The 14,083-nt window shown below is 47.0% G+C and overlaps 1 protein-coding gene across 1 annotated transcript; it reads left to right on the top strand.

The window, feature by feature from the left end:
• The first annotated feature begins 4,774 nt into the window (after positions 1–4,774).
• LOC144142714 (uncharacterized) lies at positions 4,775–13,828 on the top strand. The gene is made up of 3 exons (XM_077674379.1): positions 4,775–5,529; positions 10,919–11,066; positions 13,274–13,828. Exons 1-3 carry the CDS (start codon positions 4,813–4,815, stop codon positions 13,477–13,479), a joined length of 1,071 nt encoding a protein of 356 aa, XP_077530505.1. The 5' UTR covers positions 4,775–4,812; the 3' UTR covers positions 13,480–13,828.
• The last annotated feature ends 255 nt before the right edge of the window (positions 13,829–14,083 follow it).

Below are 14,083 nucleotides of genomic sequence, written 5' to 3'. Positions count from 1 at the left end.
CATGCACGTAGTTTAGCTCACAGTTCACGACACATTGCAGTTCATGACTGATGGGCGCAATAATAGCTCGTATTCTTACACGAGAGACACCATCACCTTTGATGACCAGACTCTTGGCAACTTCATGTGGTCGTTTCGGTCACAAGTTGAATGAAATTTCTTGCTCTCCATTTGAATCCACGAGTATGTGCGTGCGTTGAAATATTTTCCCTGGAGTGGTTGTTAAGCGGTGGCGCTTCTCTAGCACGCGAGTTTGATTTCCAGCCACGGCAGCCGCATTTAGATTGGTTCGACATCCAAAACACACGTGCACGTACATAGACATGGGTGCACAGCTCCAGGGTGGCTTAATTAATTCCTTCCCCTATAGGACATTCCTTGTAACCGTATCTTTGATATGTTATACACCAAAATATAAAATCTTGATGCAGTACATGAAATGTCATTAAAGTTACAGTATAGTGACTATCAGCCCTAGCAAAACACGTTTTTAAAACAATTAATGTGTACAACTAACACCAAGAAGCGCGTAAAAGTATACTTAGAATATTCAATTTTATGCTCTTTTCTACACTTCACGTTGGAACTATTAACGGCCGGGCCTATGAATTCAAGCCCGAGCCCGGCCCGGGCCCGTGGCGTCGAGCCCGACCCCGGCCCGGGCCCGCGGCATTGAGCCCGTGCCCAAGGCACTGAGCCCGGGTCCGGCCCGGGCCCGCCGATAATCGACATCGGGCGGCCCGGCCCGGCCCGCGGGCCGGGTCGGGCCCGGGCTTTTGGGCCGGCCTGGGCCCGTGCAGTGCTCTAGGCACCATTACAGTGCTCCAGAACCTTCTGGAGCACTGTAGCATTTGAGTGCTTAGAATATAGTAGCACCATAGAGAGCATTCTTTTCTCCATGATACAGAAAAATACAAGGCACACGGGGGAAACCATAGAGCCATGTTTTTTTCTCCCGAATTTTTTAGCCTTTATTATATGCCAATCCTTTCCTATCCTTTCAAGTTTCATGTTCCCATTTCCACATGTAGCACAGCCAGCTGGGCAGTTCTTCTTCTTTCCTTGGTTATTAACCTCCCTAGCTTTCTTCTACAGTTTCTTCTTTAAAGTCGCACATCATCTTAGCCTTGCTCTTACCATCACAAACTTCCCTAGAGGTCTGGTGGTATTACTGGTGGTGAAATAAAATTTGTTGGATGAGAATTGCTTGTACATATGACCCTCTTGCTTTTTCTGTGTTTATTTTTGCTTGTTCTGGCAGCCAAAGAGTAATGTACGTATGAAAAGTAACTTGTGCGCGAGATTTTATTGGGCTCAGCTTGCACAAATAACTTCTCACACCTCAAACAAAACCGGTGGAAGGATGAGAAGGTAAGGCTGGCATTGTCAATTTTCTTTTTTTCGTTGCCGGAATTGCAACACGGAATATGTTCTATGCTGTGAAGCACATATAATACACAGGCTGATGGCATTGTGATGGCCCATTATTTTTGATGAAAATAACAATATGCTGGTGACCACAATTTGAAAGGAGTACTGACACGAAATTTTCGTGTTACGTTTTTTTTGCTGCTATGCGTGCCTACCAGCCCCCTAATCATATAGAATGACAGATTAGACGGTCGAGCGCAGCGTAAACATTCATTTACGGCGTCGTTTATTCGTGCCAGTTTCGGTTTCGACTGAAAAACGCCGAGCGCCCGCCATAACAGGATGTATCACATGACGTCACCATTCTTGCCGCATCGCTGCCTCTCTGGATGCGCGCGCGAGCGCGCGTGCCCAGACCGGCCGAGGTCTTCGCCGTCCCCATAGGCCCGGGCAGCATGACGTCAGTCCCAAAACCATGACGTGTACACACGCCCGAGCAGCGCGCGCCAACCACAGCCAGCGCGTCGGCTTTGTCACGGGAGCCCCGACGTCGGCAGTTTGGGGCAAGTAGCATGATGTCATGCATCGGCCCGCTCTGGGCTTTCTCGTGCGGGCGAAGATTAAAATGGACTTTAAATATGTTTCGTTGAACTGTTGCTGTTGAAACTTGCTGGGAGATATCTCCTGATAAAAAGGAAGCGTTTTACATTGTTATATCTTTGAAATTTCGTGACAGTACTCCTTGAATGAGCATTATATCCAGAACGTTCATAATCAGCTACAGCATATTACTGGAACCCAGCTTCGTTAATGCAACTTCGTCATCATCCTTGTTGCTGTGAGCACGCGCTGGAATGGAACCGTGGAAATTCCACAAGGTCTGGTGTGACACCTTTGTGGCCACCGGTTTAATGTTGGCATAAATGAGAAGGCTGTGCTACACATATATCGAATTCCTTCCTTCTATCACGTATCGCATTCGCATTACTTCCTTTTATTTGGTGTATACAGCTAGCTGAAGAACGTCTCCAGGTGGCACTGACTAACCAATACGTGCAGATGTAACTGTCACAAATAATAAAATTGAGAGTTCAATTTATTGTCCGCTTTCTTAATCATATGAAGTGTCTGAATACTCTATATTAGCGATTGATAGTATCATGCTAGGCAGTCTGATTCACCTGCAATAGTTATGTTTAATTGGCAGCTGTTTCAAAATTAACCACTATGATTGAACTAATGGGGGGCAATAACAATTTAGAGGTACACTCAAATTAATTTACTTTTCAAGGGAGACGTATATCCTTCGTCGACTTCGCCTTGCACAAAATACATGACGGTCCCATCGCGACCCAAGAAAGCGCATTATGTGTGTTACCTCAACATGCTCAAGTCCTAGGCGGTTCCTGTTGACAGACAGATTTCCGGCCGAACCCGCAGGCATTTCAGGCAAAACCGCCTGGGCGGGGTGGTCCTGATAATTGGGCGTGAACAGAAGTGGCCGTTTCCGTTCATTTGCGAAGGCACCCAGAGAAGGACAGAATAATTTTTCTTAACGCCCCACCACACGGGTGCCCATCGTACTCCTTCCCCACCTCCTCTGTGCAGGTATATACATGGGCCATATGAGAGTAGAGGTGCAAGTAGACGTAATAAAACAACGTCGCTGATCCACCGAGTTTAAGAAATGTGTCATGCAAAGCATCAAATATATTCTCGAAAATTTCAGATTGAGTGTTTCAGCGATCGAAGGAGCATGCACCAATCGCACACACGCATACAGGAGATTTCTGCACCTACATTCGGGATTACCTTTCGGCTTCGTTTTGTCCTCCTCTAGAAAACCACCTTATTGTGCAAATAAAGTTACCATTATTATTATTAGTTGGTGGTTGTTTTATCTCTCACTCAAGTAAAACACCGTTCAGTGAAAGTATAACAGCACTCGTAAACAAGAGCCTATAGTTATACGCTAGGCATGGTAAAATGTTTCGTACATTTGGTTGTATTTAATTTACAAACCATATACGGTCAAAAGGAGCCGATCTTCCCAGCAATGTCTCGCGTAACATGCATGATATGACCGGCTGACGGCGAGTTCAAATCGGCAGCAGCCACTACGGACATGTAGAGAAGGTGTCCTTGAAGATAGGTGGCGGCGGCTTTATTCCGTATCGTCGGCAGTATTCGCAAGCTTGTCTTCGCAAGCAACGAAGTGACACAGCAGACACTAAGGCGTGTTAGAGTGAACCTTTGTAAATTACCCCCACATGAGTGACGCTCCTCACAATATACCGAAACTGAATTTGGCGCCTCAGCCCGACATCCTCTTTTTGCCTAATATTTCATTTATTTTTGTTCGTGAAGCATGAATGCTTCAAAAAAACTAATAAAAACATTCAAACTAATAAAAAAACTCAGTTATTGCCATAAAAGTTGCCTAACTTTAGCTTAGGCAGGCTTAGGGCCCTAAATTTGTGTCTCATTTTCAAGAAAAATTGTTAGCCATATCTTCAACTACTGATCTGGCAACTACACAGTGATGCCAACCCTAAGGATTTATCCCTAGATCTAGGGGTTTTTTGTCTCTTTTAGAGATTTGGCGTCTTTTTGTGAAATCTAGGGATTTTTTAGAGTCTGTTGAAATGAAACGCTATGCAGCTTGTGACTGGTGTTGCTGAGTAACCACGCGTTTTCAACAATAAGCGACTGCAAAGAATGTAATTTTTTGCTAATTTCTATTTTTCATTTCTAACTTTCCTTCGCTATTTCTATTTCTATCACAAGAGTTTCCCCTGTTGTCAGCGTTTATGAAAAACATTTTGTGCCTACCACACTCCAGCGCTGTGGTTGAACGTGTTTTCGCAAGTAAATCTGCTGAAAACAAAGCAAAGAAACAGGTTGTCAACAGACGCGTTGTGCGGCTTGCTGCACGCAAAAAGAACCTTGACGGACAGCTCCTGCTACACCTTCCAGATCACTCCATCGCATTTGAAGCGGATGAAGAAAGAAATGTATAGTGATTAAGACTTCAAAGGGTTACGTGTCACGATGTCCAGCATTTTCTTCGTCCTGCAAGCCTCGGCCGGCTGCCTGGGTAATTTGCGCATACAGAGAAGAGACTGTTGCGAGAGCATTTCAAGAGGCGTTGCTGTGAAACCAGAGTCGTCTGCTCGAAGAATCGAATTCACATCACTCCACAGAAAATGTAGAAAAAAAGAGCTGCAGTTGCTGCTATAGGCTGTATCTTAACTCTAATAAGATTCAGAGCAAACGAAGCGAAGAGCAAGCTGCGTCTAGACTAATAAAGGTGAATGCCAACTTGCGAAAAAAAAAAATGCAATCTGGGGATTTTGTCTGCTATCTAGGGATTTTTGAGGGGTCATTCTAGGGATAAAGCGTTGCCTCAGGTTGGCATCACTGCAACTACAGCATGGCATCATGGCGAAATTTGTGTTTAAACACTTTTTTAAGCCAGCTTTACCCGCCTCCCCGAAACTAGCAATGGTTCGAAAGAGAAAACTCTCAGATGAAGAGATCGCCGAGCAGAAGCGACGACGCATTGAGGCGAGTCGTATTCGCCGTGCGAACGAGACGCCTGAAGCCAGGAAGGCACGTCTCATCAGGCAACGAGAACGACAGAACACCGAAGAAGCGCGTCTTCGAATTCAGGAACGAGGACGACGGCGGTACGAGAGGCAGTTGCAGGCGCAAAAGCACGAGTGGGAAGCGCATCGGCGGCGTCAGCATCGCCTGGAGCTACTTCGGCTGCAGAAAGAAGCGAATGCGGTGTCTCGTCCGCAAAACGGGCCTGTCACCGAAGGTTTGCTGATGATTTCGCAGTTCGAGAAGCCGTGCAGTCGCTTCCAAGAGCGCGTTAAAAGTCCCGTGTCCAAACAAGAGCGCGTTGAGAGTGCCGTCGTGGTCGAAGTTTTGTGCGGACTCTGCCAGCGGTTGTGCCCCCAGAGTGATGTGCAGTGGGCCAACGAAGACCAGCGCGCGCTCCTCGCCCGAATCTTCCCGGGAGAAGACGTCACCTTGTTCACGTTATGCAGCAAGTGCCGTCGTTCTTTGAGCGATAACAAGGTTCCCCTCTTGGCCCGTCGCTGCCGCATTGTGGGCGCTTTAGTTCCGGCGCATTCGAACCCTCTGATCCAAGTGAGTGAACTGAGTGTACAAACGTGTATGGGCGTGTGGTGCCACCTGTGTTTTGTTTGCATTTAACCGGATAAGGGGGGGGGGGGGGGGGGGGGTGGAGGCAAATTTTACTGGGTGCCGGAAAACATCCAGTGTGAGTTGATTTCTCGTGTGGTCTCGCGTGATTGGCTGCTCGGGCCGTTTTAGATGCAAAGCATCTCTTAGTCGAGGCTCCGTCGTCCGGGGTCCGGCGTCCACACCTCTCCTCCTCTTCACACCACCTGTGCGATAGCGCGCGCGCCGCACCTCCTCACCCCCTCTCCCCACTACCTGTGCGCGCTTCTCCCCCTCTCCCCTCCTCCTCTCCACTTCAGATAACCAAGTCCGCGCCGCTGCTCCCTTCAGTTGCTGCTTTCTACGAGACAACGCTGCACCATCCGATGAGCTGACCATGGACGCCAACGATTCTGGCAGTGAACTGGCTGTCACGCCTTCAACCAGTAACAGCCAGTCCACTTCCAAAACCGCGAGCACCTCTGAAGACAAGGCTGCGGAGAGGAGAACTCGTGACACAGAACATAAACGCCAGCGTCGCGCAGCGGATCCCGCGCTTCGAGGACGCGAAGCCGCTTCGAAACGCCAGCGTCGAGCAGCGGATCCGGATGCCGTTCGTCAACACGACAACGCTTCGAAACGTCACCGTCGAGCAGCGGATCCCACACTGCGATAAAGCGACACCACTTCGAAACGCCAACGTCGAGCAGCAGATCCCGCGCTCCGAGAATGCGACGCCACTTCGGCACGCCAACGTCGTGCTACGGTCGGCGCCGATGAGCGCTTCAAATGCGAGTCTTGCACCGGAGCAGATGCTTTGCGACTCCTCAGGGTTCCCACGTGGAAAGATGGTGTAATTTTTTTGTGACGTTTTCACTCGCCTAGCCAATCACGTGAGCCCCCACAAGAAATCAACCCCCGATTGAAGTTTTCCGTCCCTGCCGTACCATCGCCTCCTGTATTTTTTAAACGCATCAGCCCTGAGCAGTCCACCATTAGACGGCTTGCACTGACGTCAGCATAGCCACCATGTTTGTGACCCACAAGTACAGTGAAATGCTGCACATTTATCTGATGCTCTTATCTCTGAGCGCTGAAGAAGCTTAGAAGTGGGTCGCAGAAAAGGGCTGCGATGATGTCACGTGCAAGCTATGGTCACGCTTTAGTCATGTGGCGCGTTAATCTCTGTGATGTGTGGTGGAAAGTGGCAACGTTGGTAAAATGTGCTGTGCCGTGGCGCTGGATTTTCTGTCGCTGGCCAGAGCGCCGCTACTTCGGCAATCTCGAACATCAATTGACTTGCAACCATGCACAAGATGGTCTCAAATTCAGTTACGGTTAGGTGATCCCAGTTAAGCTTGATTCCCCTTACTACATGCGTCCGTAACAGGCACCCCACTCACTTTCATTGTGAAGCAGGTGATGCATTTGGAATTGAAAAAATTGCACCATCTTCCCGTGGGGAACCATGAGGAGGATGCGAAGCATCATGGGGGTTCCGTGTAGGTTCCATTGTGTTGCCGTTATGTTGTTTCATTTATCGGAGCAAGAATGGGAACGTAGTGTGAACCCCCATGTAGAGACAGAGAAATGTAGAGACAGCGAAGAGACCGACACCGGCGTTACCTGATCGAACACCTCCTGGTTCTCGTCTTTCTTTATTGCATGCTCACGCTCCTACCCCGCTGCCCGCCCTCTTCGTCCTCTTCTCTGGTTGAGCTGCAAGGCACGTGGCGCTTCCCGCCACAGCTTTCCCACAGGAAATTCAACATCCTCCTGTAAAGTTTTCAGTTCGTTGTTTCCGTTGTCGTTCAGCTTCGCGTGCCTTCGTTGTATCAGTAGCTTCTTGACGTAGTGTGAATGAGTGAAGGACATAAGGCGTGTTCGTAGCATATGCTCCCGTCTCGGTTTGTAGCGAAGTGGGAAGAGCGCCACGTACCTCCCGTTGCGGCCAGGGAGTCGTGGGGTCGAAACCAGGCGCCGCCTAACTATTTCTTTTTATAGTGGACTGCACTGACGTCAGGCCAAATTCTGACGGAGCTGAAGAGACGCGCATGCGCAGTTGAGTGCGGACAACAACGGTAACAAGGGAAAGAGGGACACAGCCCCGAGCATGAGATTCTTCGCATCTAAAAATTCGAGAGGCGACAGCCATAGCCTCCATTAGACTTGCGGTTGCCTGCCCGGTGCCCACAATTAGACCTTTCACTATCGTAGTGCCGCTGTTCCAGGTTCTAGTACAGTGGCACCAGGCTGCTGTCAACTTTTGTTATACAACTTGTCCAACCTTGCTGCTTTTAGCAACGTTTGGTATCACCATCATTATCATAACCTGCGCTAAGAAAGATTGGTCGGGATTGAAGGAAGAGAAAGCTAGGGAGGCACCCTCTTTCCAGGGCGCCTTTGGCGCTTGCCCCGGTCGAGGCCCTGTCAATCGTCTAGCGCTGGTCCTTTAGGATCCTGCTGGCCAGGGTTGCCTCCTTTGTTTCTTTTGCGAAATTAATACGAAGACAACACGTGTGCAGATAAAAGTTGTCCGTGCTCTTTACGAGTGAGAAATCAAGGTTGTGAATACATTGGTGTGGGTCTAGCAAACAAAGCAGGAACATGAATCACAAAAGCGGTAGTAAAAGTGGTTGACGGGACGGCACAATAAGGAGCGTGCAACACCTATAGAGGGCACCAATGTGCCACAACTGGCCACCAAACTGAATTTCGCCGTACTGACAGCTCTGAGTTTTTTTATTGGCACAAATAAGAAAAAGTGCATGAAATTTCTTAAGAGCTGGCACATTTTCAACAGGTCTGAGTAGTGCGGTACCTCACACAACTGCACGTCGAAGGTCACTGTATCCGTTGGGCAAACATAAACCCCGTTAGTAAGGAGCCTTACGCCATTGCAGTTCGTGTCCTTAACAATTATTATTAAACTTCAGTACTGTCGACATGTAAATGGCAGTGTAACTGCTTCAAGAGAGACTCTGTCTTGCATTAAGGACTGAGCAAAAAAATTGTTAGCGCACGCTGGTTTATTCTTGCAACCCTCTCACTTACGAGCTGGCACATGCTTACTTCGTGAAAAAAAGGCATGCTTACGTTTTGATAAAACTGGCTTAGGGGTTGACAGTTAAGATGAAGATTTTCAATCGCAAAGATGTCTACTCTGCGCGGAAGTGATTTGGAAAGTGGCGGCTATTATATTTTTCTTACTACGACTACGGTATCCACCGTATGTACAGTATGGTACAAATGAACACAGCACTACAGGCAAAACAAAATACGATTAACAGATGCCAGGAAGGGCTGTAACTGAACACGCTTTGCCTCTTTTACACGAATCACCTTCAGCAACAACTTCCTTGGAGTGAGCTGCTGATATTGCTGTTCAACAAGGAGTCCACCAAATTAACAAGTTCGTTAGCTGCAGTGAACGATGAAAAAACACCACAGGTCGAAAAACTGTCCCTGGTGCTGATCCAGCTCAGTTATAGTAATTAGAGCACACACACATAAAACAGCGGATGAGGTAGGATTTTGTAGCGTCGACAAAATACGCACTCATCAATGCGTAGGCACTGTCATTAGAAATTCGTTAGCTGCAGGGAGTGACACAAAGTTGCGGTGGCTCGAAAAAGTTCCTGCTGGGCACAGTAGGTTACATTGATGTTCGTGGCCGTCAAAAAATTCTCTGTCCTTTCCGGTGCTCGGAATGGCTCGCAAGATTCCAAGGCACGAAAAGACGACCTGATAAACAGCAATTACGGAACAGGCTGGCAAGTTGTAACCGGAGTCTTTGCCTTCAGCTATACTGGACGTTTTGCAGTAGGTTGGTAGGAAAATCCTAGACGCGTATGATGGAGATCTTGGATCCATCGATGGTTTACCACCAACGAAGGGAGCACTACATGTTGTTTTTCTTTTCGCTGGCTACTATTTGCTTCCATCGGCTTTGTGTTACAAAAAAAAAAATTATGCTTGTCTTCTGCACATGTAAGTACAATGAAATGTAACCAAGTCTTTCAATGGAATGATATGTAACCAACCATACAATGATATGTAACCACCACAATATGTAATACAATGATATGTAAAATATAGCGATATTTAACCAACCACGGATTAACAGTGTGAATCCGTTGTGTTTGCTGGTCATGAAGGCTTGACCGTGCGAAAGAACTTTGTGTCCAAGGGAGAAGTAACATAAGTATTTGCACCTTTTTCAGCGTAGCACTTTGTCCGTGCATCACAGAGTTACCGTCTCTGCATAACTACCCCAGCATTGTCTGCTCGAGCCCCTGCTACGTAGTTAAGGAAGCACCCACGGGATGGCGCCGCAGTCCCGCTGCATGGTTCCTGTAGGCCATAACAATGGCGGGTTATTAGAAGCACGAAAATTTAAGTCCTGCACTGCTAGTGATGAACGAGGCAAAGCTTCTGCCATGAACAGAGATAAAATGGGGTGCTCTTGATTGCACAGAATAGTGGATGCTAAATTGCGTCTTCTTCTTCATGTCATACTACCAAAGTCGGAAGTTTCTAGCTTGACGAACGGTTCAGGTGGGCTACACAACAGAGTAGAGTATTTTAGGGCAAGTACAGGGGTGCTATTGCCATGCCATCCTTGTATGTTCTCAGATGTGTTAGTATTATGGCTGAGAGTGCTTCAACAGAACCTAAGCGTCAGAAGTCGGGCATGTGAATATTTTTTTTTCAACTTGGAGTTTATTGGGGATCAACCGTGCACATGACTCCAAGTGAGTGCTGGGCTGCCCGAAATAATATGGGACATCTTGAAGGTAGCGCACTTAAACACGGACACTAGCGAAAGAAACGACAAACCACAGCGCTGCCACAACTGATTTTTATTAGAACAGACACACACTTAAATACTACAACCCAAACCCATGTGACCAGACATCATACATACGTCACAATCCAGCGTATCATTACTAAAACATGACAGGCATGAAACAGACTGTGTGGATGAAGGCGCGTGTTGCATTTACGTTACAGAGCGATTTAAAAATTCAAACTCGCTCTCATGTAAATGAATCGAGAATGAATAAATACAACACGCGCCTTCATCCACGCAGTCTGTTTCATGCCTGTCATTTTTTGAGAAATGATACGCTGGATTGTGACGTATGTATGATGTCTGGTCACATGGGTTTGGGTTGTAGTATTTAAGTGTGTGTCTGTTCTAATAAAAATCAGTTGTGAGTCAGCGCTGTGGTTTGTCGTTTCTTTCGCTAGTGTCCGTGTTTAAGTGCGCTACCTTCAAGATGTCCCATATGCATTACCAACTAGCCCAGTTGTCACTTCTTGCCCAAAATTATGTTTTCTATTATTCATGCAGGAAAGTGGCAACATGGATGTGAGCTGCACACCTGGCGGCCTTCTCGTCGCCGACAGCGCCGTTTTAGTGCATCCGTCTACAAGCTCTGGCGACCTGAACGGGATGTTTGGCCCCGGTGCTCAATCCAGTGCGGAAGTCTTCAGCTGCTGTAATTATCCATCTTTAAACGTTTGCTCTCAGTATGCACTTTGAAGCATGTCTACCACATGTAGGTATCATTCACAGAAACTGACAACAGATCTTTTAGCTGTGTTACTTGTGCAAATGAAAATCGTCACTTCAAATGCTCAATGCGGTAGTGGTTTTGTTGGCCTGGGTAAGTGCACTAAGCTGGACGCTGGCAGCCATGACTTGATCTGTTATGCAACTTGGTTTTCTTTGAGCAATGTAGTAGTTACGGAGTATTTGAAAAGGCTGGAAACTAAATATGTAATGCAGTGCATATTTGTGCAAATTCTTATGTAGGATCTGCCCCTCAGATGCTTCAGCTAATGCTCTTTCTTCATTTTATCTTTTAGATGATAGAGAGCTGTGGTAGTCTAAGCACAGGACAATACCTACCCCTGCCTGAAACTTCTGAGGTGGCTGTAAACTGGCTGTTATTCCATCGCAAAATAGTGAGCTAAATATTGTAACTGACATTAGTTTTAAGTCAAGTATACGATCAAATGTGTTCTGTTGTGCTAATATTGAGGTATGAGCAAGTGTGTGACGTAGAAGAAGGATTTAAACATCTTTTTTTTTCGCGTGTAAGGTGCGATACAGACGAAATTTAGAAAGTTGTTGCCGTGAGTGCCAGTTGTCCATTGTTTCACCAGTGCTGTAGTGTCCCCTTGAAGAAACATTGCCAGGTTAGTGGCAAATCCAAAGGGGGGGGGGTGGATTCCCCCCCCCTCCCCTTGCCACAACGCCACTAACTAATCCACCCACATCTTTCCACACCCCTCGACGCTGATTTTTGTCCACGGCCAGCAAGGCACCCCTCAGTTCTTTTTTTTTTTTAGGTGTGATACTGGCTAACGCAGTTGCCACCTTATGGGAGCGTGCAAATTGCTTTCTCCCCACACCCAGTTTTTCCCCTTCACAGAGTAGAGGGTCATTCAAGGCTTATTTACAGCCATCAGTGCAACAGCAAGGGGGGAGCCTTTTTTAAAAAAAACTGGTCACATGATTGTCTGCAAGATGTTGATGAAAAAAGCACTATGTGCGCAACTGGAAACAAATCGTGACATTTTGTTTGGTTATACCCTCCTCTCATGTTCGAGATTTTGTTGCACGTTAAAGACCACCAGGTGGCCAAAATCAATCCGGAGCCCTCCATTACGGCGTATGTCATCACCTGCGTAGTGTCGGCGCGTTAAACCCCACAATCAAATCAAAGCACCCTCCTCTCCCCCACCCATCAGCGTTATGGAACCCCCCCCCAAAGTAGGCAGCCGTATTCGCCCCTGTTCCAGGCTTCAAGATTACTTAGTCATGTGTATTATATTAAGGTGCAGTCCCTTATTAAGTGTGTTGCGGAGAACTTGACCTGTCCTTGCTGCAGGTGATCCCACACTATCAGTCGTCACGTGTATTTGCTAAAAACCATTAAAAATGGTCTGTTCAGAGTGCTTTAATTTGAGCTTGTAATACATAAATGTGTTCTTAAACATGACAGGATGCATTGGTCCTCAGTGCGAGACTGCTGTGCACTTCTGTGTATACCCCTCTGGAGCTGCAGTTGGGAGCACCTTTAAAGACATGATTTTTGTCGGTAGAATTAGGTTATTGATAAAGATGGTACGGTGTAAAGAGCTGGATTCGGAGCTCTTTTCTGCGCTCACATTGTTGGATAACAGAAATATAGGTGTTGCCAAAAGCTAGGGTGTCGTAATGGGGGAGGCTGCCTAGATCAACAGAAACAGGCGTACATACATCGGCAAGCACATTCCAGACACTATCAATCCAGCCCAAAGTTCCATAGCCTCAAGACTATGTCATCTGCGAACGTCAAATGGCTCAAGTATTCCCCGTTTATCCGTAAACCTACATTTTCCAAGTCAAGCTTCCTGACTATCTCTTCCAGACATACTCTGAACAATTTTGGCCAGATGGTATCTTTCTGTCACACTCCCTTTTGGATCAGGAACTTTTCGCTTTGCTTGTGAAGGTTTATCCTGCCCGTACATCACTCATATACATTGACTAGGAGATACATTGACTAGGGGATACATTGACTAGGAGTCTGTTGCAGGTCTTCTCTATTCCTTGAGCTTGAGGCATCAGCCTTGGTTTGTCAAACTGCTAACCAATTTGTCAGTGAAATCTCTCAGCGTGGTGGTAACTACTTTGATCCTATTTATCTGCTTGCAGGTTTGGCCAAGTCATGTGCCCACACCGCTGCGGCTGCCTTACCCTCAGACGAGACACCAAAGCTGATCGAAGTCCCCGGAGTCCCAGGTGCATGGACACAGTGCTCAGTGTGGGTTTCAACAAGGTCGACACAAGCCAAGCCAAGTCTGCGGACCACTGCTGCGCAAACTGAAGATGAGGCAATAGGGACTGGTCAAAAAAAGTGACGTACTGCACGTGTGAACAGCGGATGTTCAATTTCATGAGTTTTTTGTGCCGAAGCATTACACCTGCACTGTGAGGCAGAGAACTCCGAATTAAATTTTGCACTAGCCTCTGCCGTAGGGCTAGAACATGGATGGACCAAAAGCCTTCCTGTGCATTTAGGATGACCCGCCGTTTATACCTGAACTGTCTAGTGTCACATTCTAAAAGCTTATGTATAGTTTATTAAGATCTGTATGTAGGGCTCGTCTTTTGTGGACAGAAGCGAGATTAGTGGCGCATTTCATTTGAGATGCTTGATTATGAATTTCAATGCTTCTTAGTGAGAGCAGTGAGAGTTTACAATAAAGTTTCTAAGACTTGTTCTCAGCTGCACGAAGGAGGATGATGGCTGAGAATTCCTCCAGGCGCAGAGAGATGGCGTTGCCTGTCCAAGGATTATCTGCTCTGAAACATGGCAGCTACCTAGTCGAACAACCCGATCCCATAACGTAACACCTGCCAGCATATTTGTTGACTGCGCAGACTACGCAATCTAAAGCAGAAAAGCAGATGCATCAATTATGTGTTTTGTGTGCATGAAAGAAAAGAGTTTTAGCATAGCGC

Source organism: Haemaphysalis longicornis, unplaced genomic scaffold (assembly GCF_048455015.1).
Source record: "Haemaphysalis longicornis isolate Haplotype H1 unplaced genomic scaffold, Haemaphysalis longicornis Haplotype H1 scaffold_6, whole genome shotgun sequence".
Taxonomy (NCBI): domain Eukaryota; kingdom Metazoa; phylum Arthropoda; class Arachnida; order Ixodida; family Ixodidae; genus Haemaphysalis; species Haemaphysalis longicornis.
The sequence above is the reverse complement of the archived record's forward strand: the minus strand, read 5'-3'. Positions and strand labels throughout refer to the sequence as shown.

Coding starts and splice junctions, on each gene's coding strand:
- LOC144142714 (XM_077674379.1), top strand. CDS start 4,813: ATGGCGAAATTTGTGTTTAAACACTTTTTTAAGCCAGCTTTACCCGCC. Junction 5,530..10,918: donor ATTCGAACCCTCTGATCCAA/GTGAGTGAACTG, acceptor TTATTCATGCAG/GAAAGTGGCAACATGGATGT. Junction 11,067..13,273: donor TGCGGAAGTCTTCAGCTGCT/GTAATTATCCAT, acceptor ATCTGCTTGCAG/GTTTGGCCAAGTCATGTGCC.